Source organism: Lepisma saccharinum, chromosome 13 (assembly GCF_977018435.1).
Source record: "Lepisma saccharinum chromosome 13, izLepSacc3.1, whole genome shotgun sequence".
Taxonomy (NCBI): Eukaryota; Metazoa; Arthropoda; class Insecta; order Zygentoma; family Lepismatidae; genus Lepisma; species Lepisma saccharinum.
In genome coordinates, this window is record NC_139241.1 from 57,218,403 (window position 1) to 57,240,261 (window position 21,859).

Below are 21,859 nucleotides of genomic sequence, written 5' to 3' on the forward strand. Positions count from 1 at the left end.
TGGCTATAGAAATATTAATCAGTAGCATTATGGCAGTGTTCTGTTCATTGGTGATTAGCATGTGAGCTGTCATGCCATAAAGTGTGTGGCAGATGTTACTGTTGGTTTATCATCACATTGTTGTAGGGCCATTTTACAGATATGCTGCTGCTGCTTGTCACATTCTGTCGTATTTTCCAAGCCAGTGTAATTTGAAGTTATCATGTATTTCACTAGTAGACAATTTTCATGAAATTAACCTGTTTCTAGTTACAAGGCTTCTTGTACATTTAAAAAGTTTCAGAAATTAGTCATTATACACAGTTACATAGCGTTCATAAAGTTAAGTAGCTAGAATTATGTGAAAATATATTTTATAACAGAGAAACTTGGTACTAGTGGTTTCCGCGAAGCTGTTTTTTGGTTTGTTCTATTAATTTTCCACCATCCTTGTCAAGTTCCAATGAGGATGATGGCAGTGGCCTCTGAAATTCATAGAACATACCAAAAAACAGCTTTGCTGAAACCGTGAGTACCAGTTTCTATGTTATTGTATGGTATTAATATTTGGAAGAAAATGAATTTCCTACAGACTGAACTTGTATATCATTAGTTTCTTTCTGTGAACCGCGGCTGTAGATGATTCATAGTAATCCACTTGGATACTCATTTTTTCTACTGATAAATGAGATGGGTTTTGATTATGACTAGGTAAAATAACAATAATTAAACTACCACATTTGAGAGTTCCATTTTTGTGCTTTGAGATAAATATTTAATATAAAATGTACACAAACAAATAAATCCTTAGTATCGAAAACTTTCCATTTAAATGATGATCTGTAACGTTCAACTAGGTAATATTTTTTACATCTTCATAATTAATTTTGTGGTCTCAAGGAAATGTGAATCATATTTCAGTGTTGCTATGACAGATCATAAGTTCTCAAGTCGAAAACGTTGTATATAAAAAAATAATCATGCTGTACAAATTACGACTTTGCCAGCAATGTGTAAAAAAGCCAGAATGGCAATCACGCTGTACGAATTATAACTTTGACAGCGATGTAAAGAAAAGCCATATTGGCAATCGCATTGTATAAAACAGAGTAATAGGAGTGTGGAAATATTCTGTGGCTCGGTTAATGGAAGCTGTGGTTTGTATTTTTTTGCATGTAAGAATCTGATTGTTTTCCGATAAATTTCACGCATGTTTGCATGTGAAACATAATAAAAACTTGAAATCAGTAACTGCAGACTTGTTTTTGGAAATTTGCATGATTTAGCATATGTTATTTTAAACATGAAAGGTAAATATCCAAGTAAGGAAGTTGGTCCCCTGCTATTCTCCAGCTGCAAGTAGTGCTACGAGTATGGAGGGTCGGTCACATTGCTTTACAGCATATTCATCGGTTATTGATTTTGTTGTATGACACTACAAATATTGATTCATTTTGCAGTCATCGGCACCGAAAAACCGAACAAGAGGAAGACGAGGAATTGTTGGCAGAAACAAATGCTCACACTCGCATTATCACAAGGTTTGATGCATCACCGCCTTATATAAAGGGAGGTGAGCTGCGTGATTATCAAACAAGAGGATTGAACTGGATGATCTCCCTATACGAAAATGGCATTAATGGAATATTGGCCGATGAGATGGGTTTGGGTAAAACTCTTCAAACCATTTCTCTCTTGGGGTAAGTGATTTGTTTTTTTCCTTCTTTTACTTTGTTATAGTCAATTGGTACTATTTTGTACTAACCAGAAAGTGGAACACAATTAACAAGCCATTTCTTGGAAACTACAAATTATAATTCAGATCTGTCATTTTTGTTCATTTATATACATTTGAAGATATGACATACTGGAATGACAAAACGAAATATTTATTGAAACTATTTTTTTAAAAAATGCATTTTCAAAATGCACCCCCCCCCCCCAAAAAAAAAATATGCAATGTAACCACAGTTCCTTGCTTGTATGTTTTTCTGTTACATGTAATAACAACAAGAATTTTAAAAAAAAGTATTTATTTACAATGTGGGACAATTTGGGGCCTCGTTTTCAAATTTGTGAAAATTATGATCTAAAATTAGTTGCATATTTTAAGATTTTTTAAATTATTTTTTTCAAAATTGGGCACAGGATTACATGTCCTTGAAGAGTGGTCCTTTGCCATTCTTCTGCAAATTTAGACCATCCAGCCTCCATTGGATCAACACTAAGTGATTTTCAGTTTGTTTTTTTCCATAAGATTGCAACATTGCTTTTCATATACATTGTTATTGTTCTGTCATTTCAAAAAACTAACAAAATCATTTCATGTCTCAAAGACTGAGAAACATTACTTGTAAAGTGTTCTATTCTCCATTGAAGTGTTTGCCCTGTCGGCAAGTGAGTCACTCGTGGCCGTTTTTGGCTTAGTAGTGTCAATGAAGCAGCCACACAATAGTTTCCGTAACTATTTCAAAAAGTTATTTACTTACCAGATTTATAAAAGGATGTGATCAAACTAGTCTCCTTCGATGCACACACATTTTTTATACATCTTTATTATGATGCCCACTAACATAAGCTGGTGAAGGTGTGAGGAAACTGGTTTTTACGGAGGTGCTGAAAGTATAGACACGAGACTGTGAAGTGTTAGGGGTCTTTGTTGTGTATTGTGTGGCCTCTTTATTAGTGATGGGGTGCTTGCTCCGTATTGTTTTTTTCTAGTGTATTAAACTGCAAAGTGTGTTATGGCTCAGCAAATGCTTTCTACTGCGCAGTCTGCACAGTGTGGGTTTATTTATGATTCATATGTGTTAACTCAATTGGCATTTGGCATGTGAAGTTAGAAGGCGATTTGAATCAAGATTCCCGTGTGGAAAAGTTCCATGTGATTTTTATCTCTGGGATACATTAAAAAATTCTCTATACGTGTCAAATCCACACACCCTGGAAGAACTGAAACTTGTCATGTGCCAAGAAATTATCTACATAATCAATGAGAACTGCAGTGAGTTATGGGTAATTTTAGTTTCAGCACCTTATTTCATGAATTTGCAATTAAATAAATCACTCTTTAAACTAGTTATTGAAATTTGCACACTTGATTCACGGACAAGTACAGTGTTGACATATGGCTGCGAGTGCCTCACCTGCCGAATGCACAAACACTGACATGGCAGTTTAGACTTCAATGGATCACTCTGTGTAATAAAGACTGCCTTGGTCAGCATCTTTAGTGTAGTATTATATATATATATATATATATATATATATATATATATATATATATATATATATATATATATGGATAAAAGCAAGGAGGGCCAAAAGGGCTAAGTAAAAATCAAAGAAGGTAAAAGGAAACACTCACCGGACAGTAGAAAAATTCAAAATTTTCGCTAATTTCATAGCATCATCGGTGTGAGGAGAAATAGACGGAACTGGAACTTTTCACTGTCGCCGTCCACACCAACCACCACAACATCAGTTTCAACGACTGCTTCCGGGTAGCGAGTATCCATCTCCTTCCCCAACCAGCCAACACCTCTGTTCGCAAAAGATGGGAGAGGGCCTATATATCGGCCATGAGTACAACCACTCCACCTGGCTTGAAGAAGGCCACCCAGTAATGCCCATCCCTCCCTCCCTCCCAGCTCATCCCACACACTCACAGCTTACGACGAGCCTGATGAGGAAACAGTGTTTTTTTCATTCTACGCACCGCTTCTTCTTCGATGGGGACCTGGCAACTCTTCATAACGAGCTAACAGATAAGTATTGTGGAAATATATGTAGCTACTTAAATGAAAGGCCTAGTTTGATAATAAACATAAAGTGTCTACTCTGAATGTGGAAAGTCTGTTGAACGTATAAATTTACATAATTCGTCTTGGTTTCCACTTGATAATCGAGCGTTTCGTGCCGATTTTCCTCGTAAAGATCTACGCAAGATTTGGAATAATTCTTCGTGGTATTAAACTGACTTGATGTGATTAACGTGAAGAAAAATCACAAATATTAATTTACATCACTTTGGCTCTGTTATAACTGAGATACGTATGTAAACTTCAAACATATAAAACATTTTAATAATTCAGCGATGTAATTTGGTTAGTGAAGTATCACGTATGCCAATTTATGCATAATCACACGTATGTTTGGTTTCAACAGCTTTTATTTGCTCTTTCATTTCTATATGGGTGCGAACATGTATTTAAAATGTATTATTAGCATGTACAAACCATTTGAAATTAATTTTGGTTGATTTTCGACAATAAACTTACGATTTGCTATAAGGAGCGCCTTGAAGAGTAATCCTAAAGTTGTGAAGTAATCCTAAAATTGTGAAACATAGCCAACTCACATAAAGGGAAAATCTAAGTTGCGCGTAAATAACCTTTTTCCCACCAAAATTGTAAAACTTAAAATTACTGAAAAAGGTAAAAAGAAAATACATAAATATGTGATAGAATATTGTAATATCTATTTTATTGTATCTAATTTATTTTACATGCGTTTTCATGCATAATATCTGTACAATTCAGCTCTTTCCTCGGCTTGTTGAATGTCACGGTCATATATTTCTTAAAAGAATTAATTAAATGTTTTCACATTTCCAATCATAAGCTTTCCTGAAAATTCAACTCAAAATTTCTATGCATCAACTTACTGTACAAATAACTGTATTAATTTTTGAAGTAAGAATGAAAATTATCACATGTCAAGAATTAAAGTACAGTGTATTTTAGAAAATTACAAGTACGAAATATACGTTCATACACTTCTTTAAGAATGCATTCATATTATGAAACAATATTATACATATCACATATCATCGTCTTGTTTACATATTTTAAGTTTTACGTCACTTTAATCTCATCAAGTCAATTTAACACTACGTATAATTACTTCCAATCATGCGTAGATTTTTAACAAGAAAATCGGCACGAAACGCTCGATTATCATCAGAAGAATCCAAGAGAAATTAAGTACATTTATACGTTCAATACACTTTCCACATTCAGATTAGGCACTTTACGTATATTTTCAAACTAGGCCTTTCATTAATGTAGCTACATGCATGTTTCATACTTATCTTAAAATTTCAGTTTCACGAGAAGATGGCTGCCATTTTTACGTCCTATGGACCAGTCACTTTTTAATGTCCTATTCACTTTTTAGGTTCTTCACGGCTTTTCTGAAGTTTGAAAAACCGTTACTGCTCTTTTGGTAACATATTTGTCATTTTTCCTGGACAAATCTTGTTGTTTTACATGAAATATTTCCAATTTAAGTCTCCAAAATATTTAGCGACTTCAATCTCGTCGTCCGTGATCTTTCAGATGAAGCAGTGTATACAAACTCACACTGTTACAACTTTCTGCTTTAGATTTACTTTACATGTAAAGATGCTATTAAAAGGCTTAAGAATAACAAAGCACCTGGCATTGATTTAATACCAGCTGAGTTAATTAAATATGGTGGAAATTCATTAATATGTCAAATTCATAAATTAATTTGTTTAATATGGAATAAAGAAGAAATCCCTCAACAGTGGAAAGAATCCATAATTGTTCCTGTGTTTAAAAAAGGTGATAAAATGAACTGCAATAATTACCGTGGAATTTCTCTACTCTCAACAACATACAAAATATTGTCTAACATTCTTTTAACAAGACTAACCCCATATGCTAATGAAATTATAGGTGATTATCAATGTGGATTTAAACGTAACAGATCAACTACAGATCAAATTTTTCACATCAGACAGGCACTTGAAAAAAAGTGGGAATATAATCAAAATGTCCATCAGCTATTCATTGATTTCAAAATAGCATATGATTCGGTCAAAAGAGATAAATTATATAATATATTAGTAGAGTTTGGAATACCTAAGAAGCTTGTTAATATGATAAAAATATGCACCAGTGAAACAGAAAGTAAAATTCGTGTGGGTAATAATATGTCTGACAAATTTATAATTCATGATGGGTTAAAACAAGGAGATGCATTATCTCCATTGCTCTTTAATTTTGCCTTAGAATATGCTGTAAGGAAGGTAAAAGAAACTAAAGAAGGACTAAAATTAAATGGTGTTACTCAGTTGTTAGCATATGCAGATGATGTAGACTTACTGGGGGATGATATAAATACGATTAAGAATAATGCTAAAATATTTTTCAAAACTGCTAAAGAGATAGGTTTGGAAGTTAACAAAGAGAAAACTAAATATATGCTTACAGGCCGAAACGAAGTGTTAGGTAATAATCAAAATCTAATTATTGATAACAACTCGTTTGAACCAGTTTCCAAATTCAAATACTTAGGAGTAATATTAACAAATGAAAATTATATTAAAGAGGAAATAAAAAGTAGGCTTAATTCAGGAAATGCATGTTACTTCTCTCTTCATAAACTTTTGTCTTCTCGTTTAATATGTAAGGAACTAAAAGTTAAAATATACAAAACAGTAATTTTGCCTGTGGTATTATATGGGTGTGAAACTTGGTCCCTTACATTGAAAGAGGAACATAAATTGAGAGTATTTGAAAATAAGATCCTTAGGAAAATATTTGGACCTAAAAGGGACGAGGAGACATGTGAGTGGAGAAGGTTACATAATTTAGAACTACATAATTTGTATTCATGTCCAGATATTATTAGAATAACTAAATCAAGAAGACTTAGGTGGGCAGGCCATGTGGCACGAATGGGAGAGGAAAGAGGAGTTTACAGGATTCTTGTTGGGAAACCAGATTGTAAGAGACCTGTAGGAAGGCCAAGACGAAGATGGAGGGACAACGTTGAGATGGACCTAAAGGAAATCGGTAGGGATGGAAAAGAGTATATAGATCTTGCTCAAGATAGGGACAGATGGAAGGCCTGTGTTGCTGCAGCCATGAACCTTCGGGTTTAAGAAGGCTAGAGAGTTAGTTAGTTAGTTAGTTATATTGGAATCGGTTCAAAGTGGTATCACCTTAGCTCTAAAATTATATTATTATTTTTTTCTTGTAAAAAGGGTTGTTTTTTTTATAACATAATAATTTGTACTTGAGTTTGTGAAGAACATGTTTCTATTCTTGCAGGTACATGAAGCATTACCGCAGTATTCCAGGCCCTCATATTGTAATAGTCCCCAAGTCCACGTTGGCGAATTGGATGAATGAGTTCAAGAAGTGGTGTCCAACTCTAAGAGCAGTGTGCCTCATAGGAGATCAGGAAACTAGGGTAAATCAAATAATTTCTATTTTTTCTATTTTCCATATCTATTTTCTTGATCTGGATTCATGAAATAATTGATTCATTGTTCATCCTGTGACATAAAGGCGTGTAATCTATTTCAATCGAAGTCACCATTCATTTTTCTACATAATTTCTTGAGCACTGATCAATTTCACCACCTTTCTGGCAGCTTCGTAAGAAAGGGGCAAAATCTACCACAGTTCAAAAATACTACGTCAGGGTGCCTTCCAATCAAGAAAAAGTCAAGACATTATGCTTGTGGTCAATAATTTTACAGTATAGTGAATATACATTATATGCAGTAGAACCTCAATTTTACGGTTTTCAGGGGACCACGCTGAAAAACTTAAAATGCGGAAAAATGTAAAATCTAGTAGAATTGTAACATTTTGCTATGTTGGGACCATCACGATTTAATGTATAAGGTGGGAAAATGTATAATCTGAGAACGTAAAATTGGAGTTACACTGTACCTGTACTGGGATTTGATAAAATTGAATATTTGGAAATCTGAAATTGTGTTGAGTTGTGATTAAGATTTGCTCACTTTGTTTCTTAAGAATTACATTCTTGTGTGCATGGAGTTTTGTAAAAATATTAAATAGAGTAATGTGGCCTTCCCCATCCAGGATGAAGCATTAATTTTTACATGCATTAATAATAAAAGCAAGTCTAAATCTCTTGTTAAAGTACAGCTTTAGTTTTAATCTGAACTGACCTTGTGGTATGGATTTTTCATTGAATAAAAATATCTATTTTTCTTAATTTACAACTGTTCTGGGGAGACTAAATAAATGTTAACAAAAATGGGGAAAAAAGCATGATAAAGTCAAGAATTTGGGATTTGTTATTTTGGTAGTGAAAAAGTGAATTAGTGACTTGATTTGAAGAGATGATATTCCCCTCGTACCCACCAGATATTTTGTTCTTTGTAATGTAATACACTGAACTTTAATTTTAACAACTTCCTAGACGTTTACATAACAACCATCCCACAATTAGAAATTTCTTCTGACATTTCAACCCTGTTTTCATGACTTTCCTCGTATATTCTCCCAAGTTCAGAACACACTAAAATAACTCACCAAATGGGTTAAAGAAATAGAGAACATGTTAAATGTTCTCATGATTGGGGATTTGCAACATGATGCAGAAACACTGGAAAACCAGGAGAGAAGTTTCTGGAAACTGGAAAGAAATTAATCCGGTTGTCTCACCCATTGTCACCAGTGTTGCTATACGAAGGGAAAAACACCTGTGCCCAGGTCGGAATTCAAATCTAGAACCTCTGACATCATAGCATGCTGTGCTAACTACTCAGACACTGAGGTCTGCTATTTTATTTTACAGCATTTTTCTACATTTTGAGTTAAAAGGAAGGATAAGGATGAATGATGAACTTATAAAATGGGCAATGGAACGAAGACAATTCTAAATTCATGCCTGACCAAGGTCAGAACTTGAGACATCTTGTAAATTTGTTTAACCCACGATTGGTCGTGGGTGCGCAGAGCTCACTTTAAATTTTAATGAAGTGCCATTTTAACAGTATTTAAAATATTGGCCTGTGGTGCTCTCTAGCTGACTTTTAGAGTTTCACAAGCGACCTGATCAAATTTTTATGAGATGAAGTAAACGGCATTATTAGAAAGACCATTGTTGTGGAAATAGTGTTGTCAGAGTGAGCGCATAGCTCATACGCAACCGATTACGTTATATATTTTTATTTCCATTTGTGCATTATTTAGTCAGTAGGTCTATCCTGTTTCTAGTGAGTTTGCGTACCTATATGTTCTTGTCGTGTTAATAGAAAATTCGAAAAGTGTCTCAGTGATTTTATGTCATATCAGATTTCTGGAGGTCAGATGGAACTACCTCAGAGGAACATGCACTTTTTGTTAACACTGAGACTTGTTGACTTCGACGATGTATACTACGCTGTTTGAAAACAAATAAACATTTTGAAACAAAAATGTTTATTTGTGATAAATGATTATAATAAACAGATCATTACAAGTACAAAAAATAGATTTGAAAAAATTAAAATACAGTGAAAAAGGAAGGGTGAATGCCACGCTCACCCGCGACTGGCGACGTGACTACAGAGAGCGTGACCGATCCCTTGTTAATTTTTAACATGATTCACGTGTGATACAATTAGCAACGAAAATATCATACTGCTTATTGTTAATATTATTATCTGATTTCTCGTACAAATGGAAAAATTGGGAAAATTGCAAATTGAAATTGTGCCCTCAGATTGTGGCAACACTGATTGTCACATGCTGCAAGGGTCCCTCTGCTGCATGTGCTCCGTAGGACAGCCTTATTGAAAGTGATTGTGTTCAAGAATTTTTGCTATCACATTGACTGATTGATTTAGTTTATTTTACCTCACTTCACTTTTCTGCCCCTTTGGCTAATCGCGAAGATGAGGATGAATGGTGGTGAGATGGATCAAGGGAATCACAAGTACATATAGGGATGACAACACGAGACCCACTTCAAATTATACTGGCTGAGAGTTCAGATGCCAGACTGTCTACTCTGCCAATTGCAGTCCAGGATGCATTAATAGATAAAGTGTCTAATTCTCTTGTTAAATACAGATTCAGTTTTCATCTTAACTAGCCTTTCAGTAGGGGTTTCTCATTAAATAAATATTTATTTCCTTAATTGCTAATTTCCAACTTTACCTAAGTAGAGGTCGAATGAATATAGGTTAAGAAAAACAAAAAGAAGGTCAAAAAATCATGAAACGGTCAAGAATTCTGCTTGTGTTGTTTTGGTAGATACCCTGTGTAGCCATCAGTGTCAATTCTACTCAGAGCAGATATGTTAGGCTTCATGCATTGTAGTATTTATACATTACTACTTTTTTCTTATTCACAGAATAACTTCATACGGGAGACCTTGATGCCTGGGGAGTGGGATGTCTGCGTTACCTCATACGAAATGGTGATCAAAGAAAAAGCAGTCTTCAAAAAGTTCAATTGGAGGTATATGGTCATTGATGAAGCACACAGAATTAAAAATGAGAAGTCGAAGCTGTCGGAAATTGTACGTGAATTTAAGACGACTAATCGCCTGCTGCTGACCGGTACCCCATTGCAAAATAACCTTCACGAGTTGTGGTCCTTGTTGAACTTTCTGCTACCTGACGTCTTCAATTCAGCTGACGTAAGTATGTTAGTGAGTAGTGTATCTAATATGTTTGTCAGTATCTCCTTGTGTTGTGCCTGCTGATGACAATGTGTTGAAGATTGCCATATATTTTAGAAATGCAATGGCAGGATTACATGCTAAACAGCTGATTCCATTGCCCACGCTTTATCCACTTGCTTCTGGTTGAGAATTCGTAGCGTTCCTCTGAACGCGGGATCTTAAATAGGGATGTACTATTAGAACTAGTTGATGGTAGAGACAGCCCTGAACGGGCAGGTACAAATATCTAACTATACATTAAAATAGACTCATGATTCGTTTCTAGACTGAAGTGAGCAATGCAAATGGCAGAATGGGTGTAGACTAGCTTACCCTGTTCGGTTTAGAAATAAGACCAGTAGCTCCTGCTTCTCCGATGATTCCAGATTAAAAGACCCCGTGTCGCTCTCATGCGCACGTATATAAACCCTCGCTTGGCCTCTCGTCACCTCTTGCCAAAGGCCAGTGTTCTTACCATTTCCTGTGAAAGGCTTACCCATCACATTCTGAGCAGGAGCTGACAAGGCCTGCCAGGGTCAATATTTCTTAATCGAACGGGGTATGGTACGACACTCCCTCTTGCGAAACAATTTCCAAAATTGAAATTGTAATAATTAAAGTTTAAATTGAACCTTCTGCCATTCACCAAAATTTAAAAGGTTTTGTTTATTACATGAACAAAAGGATACATAAAATAAAATACTAATAAAAAAAAATGTCGGATACCCTTCACCGAAAATTAAATGAAACAGAATTAAGCTCAAGTTTGAATGCTGAAATAAAGTCCTATGTTTACATTAGCCACACGCTGGAAGAGTCTTTCGTAATCAACAATGCTGACGGTTGGTCAACATGCGATATAAAGTGTTGTTCGCAGGTCCGTGGAGTCAGCGGAAAGTTCAACACACTGCATCGTAACGCGATACATGCGACTTGCTTCTGAACAAGTGCTAAATAAGCACAGAACGTAATCCGTGAGAAACTTTAATGCCGCATGCTCGCAATCTTCCGCCTCATCAGGATGACAGTTCGAGGCGAGAGAAAAGGACCGTGGTAAACACCAAACTCCACTGGACTGCGCACAACCACACGAAGATTAAAAAAATAGATGAAGGTTATGTTTGCACTTGCCACTGACGTTCTTAGCATACTATGTGTGCACACTATGACCTGAGAAATGAGACGGCAGGGCAATCCAAATACATTCCAACCCCGGAGTCCTGGGGTACGAAGCACTGTTCTGTGACATACACGGTCCTTGACCGATCATTTTCACTGGGGGACCGGATTCGAATCCCGGTGTGGAAAGTTCCGGAATACTGGGCAGCAAAGGTCAGATGAAAAGACGTGGGCCGTGGGGCGGGCGAACACAGGGTAGTCCATGGGAAGCCACTCCAAGTAGCGGTTCCAAGCCCCAAAAATATGCCTTGTCCAATGGCGAACACTGGGGGGATGTTAGGATAGGCCCCCGAAAGTTCACAGCAGACGCCATTGCATACAGTAATTATGGCCACTGGTAGGATGAAACGTCACAGGTGGCCTGGCAGGTTGCTGATCCACAGGGCTGGGTCTCAACACATTTGGGTCGTTGACTGTACCCGGAAAGTTCCAATATGTGGTGAAGGACACTGCCTGGCCTTACAGAGCAAAAGGGGACGATGTACATGAAAGATGTTCATGCTTCTTCTTAAGGGGGTTAGAGTCGTGGGGGGGGGGGTTGCTCTGGAAGATGACATTTCTTCTGATGTTTCTGACGCTGTTCTGATCCTGGGATGCCACTTGGAATAGGATTTTCGGTGCTGCTAAGTGACATACACCGCTGAAAACCAAAGGAGGCTGGTGAGCTCCAAAGCCTTCAGGAATGCGTTCTTCTTCCGGCCTCAAAAAAAATCGCTGGACTACTTTCGAGATTCCTTGAACTCGTGGAATTCCCGAACAGGGTAGGAAACAGGTAAGACATGGGAAAACTACATTGCTCTCAGTCATTCAATATGAAAATATATAAAAAATGTGTAAAGTAATCGTCTTCTATAGGCAAGTGAAAATCATGAGTAAAGATAAGTAAACTAAAATAAAATAAACTGCCCAATAAGTGATAAAAATTATAAAACAAAGTTTGAATGAAGGCTAAAGAAAATAAAAGGCGGAAAATGTCATTTGACGCCGTAACACTGGAACACCATTAAAATGAAAAATCTGACTTCATCAAAAGTAATATATGTATATATTGACTAAATTATATATATATAGCCCCTGGCTTCTCCCAAATATAAAATAATGTGCAATATAAAGCTAAAGTTATGACATGGCACTATAAAATAAACGAAAATATGTAGGATTAAATATTGATAAATATATAAAAGTAATATGTAGATGGTATAAAATATATCCCCTGGTATCAGAAAATTAACCCGACGAAATCCATTAATATCATGTCAGAAGTGTCAAAGCATTGTAAAAAATGAGGAACTGACGAGAAAAAAAAATTAACCCAAAATTTGGTAACGTCACAGCTGTTAAAACGGACCTAACCACAAGTAAAATAAAAGAGTAAATGACATGGCTCCAATGACCTTAAAATCATTAATTACGAAAGGTACATAATAGAATGGATGAATAAATCAAGGCGACATAGTGACGCACTGTTAGCGCTCACTAGTCAAGGTTTGTTTGCGCTTGCATAAGCCTGACGTATAGCATAAATAAACAGTTAAAATGAAGTTCCAAATTAGTAATAGGATAACAGTAAATTCAAAACTGAAACTAAACTGGGTTATTGATTTAGAAAACATTTCTTGGCTATCTGTGAAGTAAATTTACGGTTCTGAGAATAAAGGGAAAAAAAATATAAGGCATTGCGTTAAACAGAAAAGAGGAAAACTACTCTACGTCATGCTATAGCCCGCCGTGTATTTTCTTTGTCACTTAGCATAAATGCTCGTCGCGTAAGAGATTACACTTGACCCATGACAACTGTAGGCGTCTAAATCCACTCTTTTGAGTTTTTAGCCTAATAAGGTAAACAAAACTACTTTTTATGGTCGCCTTAGGAAAAAAAATTGAAACGGAACCGTAAATGAACATCATGACGCCGGGCCGGGAGAAAATTGTAGGATTTCGTATGATATTACTTCAACTAAAGTCTATGACGTGTGGGAGATTAAAATATAAGCACAATTACTCGCTATTACTTACTTTACGAAGATTAACATGAAATTAATCTGTAAGAAGTAATTAAATTTCATTCGGGAAACTTTTGAAAATTCTGAAGGAACGAGAAAAACGCATAAATAAGCGCCCTTGAAGAGGCTCTTATTTTCGTCTCTTAGGGAGGCTAGGAATTTCAGTGTCGACGCCAGCTGAGTGTAAAGTTCATTTACAACAAAGAAAGGTGTCATCAAATTCTCTCTCTCCGAGACTGAAATAAGATATGTTTCTTCCGCTAACTCGAATGTGAAAATTTCCGCACGGAAATCTGGCGACTTACGTGGGAGGAAAATCCTGGACTTGAGTCTTGCGACTGCACATATCCTGAGTTCGAAGGAACAAAAGGAAAACAACGAATGAATCGTGCTTTCGGTGCAGAGATTAAACTTGCGTGTTTAAACCTATCGTAAGCTGACGGAATGAAACGTGATTATACCTAAGGGGAGGGCTTGATTGATTACACTATTCGCAATACTTCATCGTTATTTAATGAAAAAAATGACAACCAGTTTTGCCTTAATTTAAACAACCTTTTTAACTTTTATCGCTATTTAGTGATTTAGTGATTTGCGATGCGATTAAATAACCACACGAAATCTGTTGAATAATGCTGAAGAGTGTTTATTTAAACATTAAGGAATGCCGTAACTTGAAATATAAATATCATAATATAAATACACATGAAATTTAAGGTATTTAAAATTCAAAGCTAGAAAACGCAAAAGGCGGAATATTAAGCTATCCTTTAATAAATAGCTGAAGGAGACAATAAATATATGGATAATAACAAAAAAATCTCGTTAATATGTGAAATACTCCACGCCTTGAATACCGCTTACGTCTCGTTCTACTTTTCATTACAAGTTGGCTTACGCCTAACTATGGTGTTTTAACAACTAAAAGTCATGCAGACTAAGTCATTCTTATGTCATTGCGCTACAATGACAGTGTCATTCCTCTTGCTACGGGTACCTCTGTGTACACAATTAATTCGTAGGGGAAGACATAACCTTAAAACTAATGGAAGGGAGCGTCACACTTACTACCTTTAGTAGCGGACATCATTGCTCCTCTATTCCTTAAAACATATATATAAACACTTGCGCACTCTTTTATATTTCACTACCGGTATTTCTGCGCGTACAACTAAAAACACCTATTATTATCCCTTAGCTAGAACATTGAATCAACGAGCGGGTTATACTCTAGCCGAATGGTAGCGTCACTCTTACTACTTACGCCAGCGTATAGTAGCGGACATATAATTGCTCCTCTATTCCTAGAAATATAATTAGCGTTTCGTTTTTTCACATATTAACTTTACTTTAGTAAAAAAATATTCCTTAAACAAGGTAAAAATAAAATGCTCTGCGACTGACTCGTGTATTCTCTCGACTATCTCCTTATCAATTTGCACTACAATTATTAGTACCAAGGCTCCCATCTTCGGGGCGAGGAGATTTCAGTCATTTTAAATTACGAGTGAGTCGACCACTGATCCTTGTGCATTTCAAAACTATACGTGATAAAATTAAATATCCTCCTTGCGATAATCTTTAACAGTTTAACTTAAAACACATAAACACAAACGGCGTTACTTTTCGGATCATTAACAAGTTACGGTCTGTTTTAAAAATATATATGAAATTGAAACTTTAAAGGACTTTAATTAATTAAAACACAATTAACTTCAGCAATACTCTCTGCTGTGACCCACTAAGTACACACATCATGGTGTGATTGAGTCGTATCGTTTATAGCCGAAATATCATAAGTTACGCACCAAATTTACGTTAAAAAAAATACCAAATTGTTCAAGAGACTACTGCAAAAACAAGGGTTATCAAAATCAAGTGCCACTTTTAAAATTTAGATAAAATCCTGGGAATTGATGATAATTTCCCAGGTGGTAGTTTTGTCATAGCCATCAGGCCCTGACCGAAGGTACCGGGTTCGAGCGAACCACGGCGTTACTAGGAGCGGAATGACAAGGGCTTGTCGGTAGACGTGCCCGGGCTGGCCAAATTCTGGGCGGAATATGACACTCGAATGTCCGACATCGAACCTTCCGGCGCGCGGAATGACGGACGTACCTTATGCCACATCGCATCGACGCGGAAAACCGCGACGAAGCAAAAGCGCCCGTGGCTACCAAAGGAAACATTCTATTTTCGTTTCCTCCGCATTGTAATGTGCTTTAATGCAGCGGGTGATTAGCCTATTGGGTGGGTGTGGTGGGTAAGGACTGAATTAAAGCTGATTATCGACATTAACCATCATTAACATTAAAACTGCGTGCTACGCAGCTTTCCCCAAAAATAAAGATTCGCGGAGAAAAAAACAATTCTGACATGTCACTATTTAACAAATTTCAATTTTCATTTATTTCAGAGTGAAATAAATTAAAAAATTCCGCAACTCCACTACGTAGCGCTAATTTTCATCACATTTCCGTAAAAATGGATGAAAAGCCCACGCATCTCAAACCACGTAGCCATGCCTATCCTTTCAATTTTCATGTCTGTTTAAGAAAACAAGTCTTTGACGCTTTTCATTTCCAAAAGAAAATGAAAAGGCCCGCATCAATCCACCACGTAGCGTTCCTCTGAACGCGGGATCTTAAATAGGGATGTACTATTAGAACTAGTTGATGGTAGAGACAGCCCTGAACGGGCAGGTACAAATATCTAACTATACATTAAAATAGACTCATGATTCGTTTCTAGACTGAAGTGAGCAATGCAAATGGCAGAATGGGTGTAGACTAGCTTACCCTGTTCGGTTTAGAAATAAGACCAGTAGCTCCTGCTTCTCCGATGATTCCAGATTAAAAGACCCCGTGTCGCTCTCATGCGCACGTATATAAACCCTCGCTTGGCCTCTCGTCACCTCTTGCCAAAGGCCAGTGTTCTTACCATTTCCTGTGAAAGGCTTACCCATCACATTCTGAGCAGGAGCTGACAAGGCCTGCCAGGGTCAATATTTCTTAATCGAACGGGGTATGGTACGAATTCATCAGTGCCAAGTAAGAGATAGATGCAGCGAGAATTGTTAAGTTGTGTTGCTAACTCACAATGTAAATTTGCACATTCCATGTATGTATCGGATGAAAAATTCTCCAGCAGCTTTGGCGGCCTAGTGAACAGGCTCAAGCAAAGGCGAAGCGAGAGGTGAAAGCAAATGATATCCACTTTAGTTCGAGACTTTGCCACAGTTCTTCTCATCTTGATTGAACGGTAGTTAATGCTTGCTCACACACAAATAATATAATAGTTTCATGTTTGCATTGGCATTGAAAGAATGAAAACATCAAAAACACGTGTGTTTGTGTGTGTTGTTGTTCTTACCGTTAGCAGTGAAGAACGTGTTCTTTTCCAGCATGTAGTAGCACGTGATATTTTAGTTAATTCAAATATAAACAATTTTATTTCAGAATATGTAATTAACTCTTTACATTAATGTCGTGGGTTGGCTAAAATATTATAATTTATGCATAGAATTTTTTAAATCATAAATTTGTTTGGGATGAAACAACATTACATGACCTTTATAATTAGTGAGTCTATCGTTGCATTATCGATCTGCTTAATTTAAATACTTGTTTTACATAATTTGTGAGACAGTTACTATCCCAATCGAGTATAATTAAAAATTAGAACTTTGTTTTATACTGCAAGTTGCTAATTTCTAACAATTTCTTTCTTTGCAGGATTTTGATGCATGGTTCAACACCAATAGCTTTTTGGGAGACATATCCTTGGTGGAAAGACTACATGCAGTAAGTGGCATTTTTTCTTCTCCATGTGATTTGGACAAGGCTTGTTTTGGAATATATTAATTGACATGGGTATATTGGTAAAATTTTTAATAATTGTACCTGTTTGGTAATTCTATAAATAGCACCAGTCTACCATACTGTTTTTGTTTTTATGTATACTAGGGGATGGGAATTGTTAATGTGTTCTAATGCAGATGACAGTTAACTTACTGATAAGTAAGGCATTTTTTTTCTTTCTAAAACACTGCTTCATGGTGAAGTTACCTTCCTTTAACTATCTTTGTCAGCCTTGTCTTTTGTAATAATTAATGCAAATTCCTGTGACTGAAATTAAATTCTGTGTATGTAATATATAATCTTAGGTACATTAATTTCCCAATGCAGATTCATTGGTATCGGCTCGTACCTATTTTTTTTTTTTGTCAGTTAAATTCATCTTTAGCGTATTGTTTGAAAATTTGTGAAAGAAAAGAATGCTTTCATGTTTAGTATTTATTTCGTGCTTGTAGGTATTACGTCCTTTTCTTCTGCGACGTTTGAAGTCTGATGTCGAGAAGAAGCTGCCGCCAAAGAAGGAGGTGAAAGTTTATGTCGGCCTAAGTAAGATGCAGCGAGAATGGTAAGTTGTGGTGTAAACTTGCATTTCGTTTTTGTACTAGCAGCTTCGATGGCAGAGTGAGCAACTGTCAATCTTGCAACGAAAGTTTCTGAGTGAGAGTCCTGGCTGGATGTGCATGTTGCTTCTTGTACATCCTTTGTTTGGTTTTGTGTATTTTTAACTTTGTTCATCGTTATGATTACACTGAAGTGGTAGAAGAGCGATAGTAGGAGCATGCATATTTCGTTTTTAATGAAAACACGAAATGTGAAATAACGCATTGTAGTGTTAATTTTTCATCTGTTTGTCAGGTGTAGGCTGCATTTTGCTACCATATTTTGTCACGAAATGAACTGTGAAATACGAAAATGACTTAAACTCAAAATTTAGTGTTTATTTACTGACGCGACTCCTGAGGTCTGAATTATCCTGAGAGTTATACAAATCACGGAAAATTGATTAATTCTGCTGTAAATATTTGAGAAGCAAAAATGAACTCCTTTACACAGGAATAAAATTAATACTCTGATAACTGTATAAAATGTACTATTAACAATGAAATATTAATTTTGTGTAATAAGTGTAGTTTTTAAATCAAATTTAGGGTTTCATTCACAATTTTAACACAGATATGCCATTTTATACACAGTTTTTGATCCCATGCCCAGTTTTTGTACCAATACCTTGATCTTTTATTTACCATAAATATGTGGCATGTATTTGTTGTGGTTTGGATCCCACTTTTAGACTCTGCTTAACCTTTGGCAGACGCCAGGGCATTTGGTTTGGAATCATCCCCTCCTTTCGAAAAACTGCTATGATATTCCAAAGTGTGATTGATTACTAGAGGCATGTATATTTCGTTTTTGATGAAAACACGAAATGTGAAATAACTAGGGCTGAGCCGATACCACTATGAACAGATACTTGTACAGTTCCAATGTAAAATAACAAAGGCTATTAGCCTGTATCTGTGTGTGGTGTGGGCTCTGTTGCAACGATGCATCTCAAGTTGAGTCTTTTTTTCGATCAGATGTTTCAAATATGAGAGAAATATTATAAGAAGCTAAGAGCAAGATAATAGTGTCGTCCTGCCCCCACCCCCAATGTTGAAAAATTAGATAATGCCTCTTCAACCTCCTCTAAAACTAAGGGATCAATCTTCGCAAACTAACATTAAATAATTCGTGAACACAAGAATAATTGTTGATTTACCAGCCCCGGCCAGACACGATGTCTATAACTAACAGTACCAATCTTGTCCTTTAACAAAGAGAATAAAAATTTGTAAACAAAATGTAAGGATGTACCTGCCATCATCTGTCGTTCAAAGAACATTATTCCCCTGCCACGTCCCTGTGTCGAAACATGCCTGCTGAAGCCCAGTTATCCAGATCGGGACAAGCAAAAGTCTATAGTTGGAAAGGAAAAGGGGATTAGCCCAGATACGCGTACTTGAATTTCCAGGAAGAGCTATGTACTATGTATGTCTGACACACGTCCACCACGTGTGCGATGACTGTTTTTACTGTGGGAGGTCTAAGGAGAAAGATGCCCACAATACACCAGGTGTCTTGTTGTCATCGGGACCTTATTGGGATAATTGTTACACGAGACCGCTTTAACCATTCGTCAGAATTCAAACTCAGTATTAGCACAATAGGTAGCTATGGTGCTATATTGAAAAGGAAATTTCAATTTACATATGCTGATGAATAGTGTTTATGTTCAAACAATAATAAATATTTTTATAATTATTCTATTGATAAAAAACTAGATAACAAAAGTTATAAGAGCATCAATTATGCATTTGTTTAAAAGAACATTTATAACATAAATGTTATTTATATGAAGAAAACATTTCTATATTATCTCCTTGTGAGGTAGAGTAAGTCTTTTTCTTAATATTTTTACATGCATCAGTTCTACATCTGAGTATACTCAATATGTCAATTTCTTCAACCAGGTTTACAAGATGGCTTCCATTCTTCAATTTTTAAAACTCCACATATGGTTAATTCACATCCAAAATGCAGAAGATATTTCTCTCACTTTTGTCTTATTTCTCAAAACATTCATTTGAGGTAATGCATTATTCATCTACTAGCTTGATAATGCAGATGCAAGCAGATAATAATTTCCTGCTTCCAATTTTTAAACTTTGCACTTTTCACAAGTTCCAAATCTTTTTTAAAGATTATGCCATTATAAAAGCATTTTCAAGCTTCTGTTATGAACAAAATGTCTATATAGTTTAAACAAACTATTAAAGATTAACTTGCAAAGTATAATCTTTCAAAATATCAAGATTTATACAAATATCAATCCTTCACCAATAGCCATATTTTTACTTATTTTCCATCCATCATGAGGTTCCTCAAAAGTCACAGACAACTCATATTAGAGCAACTGAAAGAACACATATGATTGAAGATATTTGTTTTTCATATTGCCAGTCAAAAATAACTGTCATGACTAAATTATTATAAATATTGCATACATGTGTAACTTTGAACTTAGCCTAACCATTTTCAAATGTTATGACAATGTATTATTTTTATTGTCATACCGCATCTGTGGGAACAAAGCCTGGTAGACTTCGAAGGAACTCCTATGGGGATAATTTCACGTTACCCTTGATTTGCAAGATACTTGACCGCAAGTCTTATCTGCGTATGGATTCTTTGTCACGTACTTGCCGTTCACAGAGATTGTCCACGTTCAACTAACAAATGCACAAATATGTATTTTTCAATTTTTTTCAAAGCCAAAGGTAAGTTTGAAAAGGTGAATGAACCTTTGAAAAGGAACAAGTTTTGGTTTTGGCCATGCTTCTAGCAATTCAAAGACAATGGTATCGGTGCAAAAATATAAACCGATACTGATACATCGGTATTGGTATCGGCCCAGCCCTAGAAATAACACGTTCTAATGTTAATTTTTCATATTTCTGAAAGGTGTGAGGTGCATTTTCCTACCCTGTTTTGTCACGAAATTAACTGTAAAATGTGAAATAGACTTAAACATGAAATTTACTGTTTATATACAGACGCAACACTTTCAGACGTCTGAAGTATCCTGCGAGTTATGCAATTCACGGAAAATTTATTAATTTTGCTGTAAATATTTGAGAAGCAAAAATGGACCACTTTATACAGGAATAAACTTAATATTCTGGTAATAATTTAATGTGCTATTAGAAGGGATATGTTTATTTTGTGTAATAATGCAGTTTTAAAATCATATTTGGGATTATATTCACATTTTTTTAAACCAAAATGTCATTTTATGTGGTGCTTTTTCACCACTATAACAGCGAAATTTCATTTTATTTACCACTTTTGTACATGAAATTGACTGTTTTTGCACCGAAATAAAAAGGTAAAGTGTTCCCCTGTGCATAGCACCATGCCATGAAGGCGTATAGGGGGTGTGAGGGTAACGCCCCACACTTTCTTGATCCGGTCGTGAGTGGGGTGATGTGATCAGCATCACGCCCCTGACCGCCTTTACCCCCCAGGGTTTCCCCCAGGTACCCATGTTATTCGACGCTGGGTAGGCGCCGGGGCCGCTTCCATCGCTAGAAAAGTTCCCGGATTTGAACCGGCCGGGGATCGAACCCGGGACCTTGAGCATGGTAGTCAGACGCGTTACCGACTGAGCCACCGCGGCCACTAAATTTTGCTTTTTTTATTTACCAAAAATATGTGCCTGATTACATTTGCTTATGATTCCTTCTAGACCATTCACGTCAGTCTTCATGTGATTTGCTTTCGTTCTTATCTAGATATTATCAATAGTTTAATAAACTTTCGTTCCCACAAAACTATTGAGAATATCTGTTTGAATGGAGT

General features: G+C 36.0%; 1 protein-coding gene across 2 annotated transcripts in view; it reads left to right on the top strand.

Annotated features, from left to right (window-relative positions):
- The window catches only part of LOC145997314 (chromatin-remodeling complex ATPase chain Iswi-like), a 73,049-nt gene that overhangs the window by 15,824 nt on the left and 35,366 nt on the right, over positions 1-21,859 (top strand). For both annotated transcript variants that reach the window (XM_083134216.1, XM_083134217.1), the window contains 5 exons: positions 1,440-1,679; positions 7,062-7,203; positions 10,111-10,398; positions 17,339-17,407; positions 17,917-18,026. In XM_083134216.1, the coding sequence (XP_082990342.1) occupies positions 1,440-1,679; positions 7,062-7,203; positions 10,111-10,398; positions 17,339-17,407; positions 17,917-18,026 (849 nt within the window). The remainder of the gene's footprint in view (positions 1-1,439; positions 1,680-7,061; positions 7,204-10,110; positions 10,399-17,338; positions 17,408-17,916; positions 18,027-21,859) is intronic.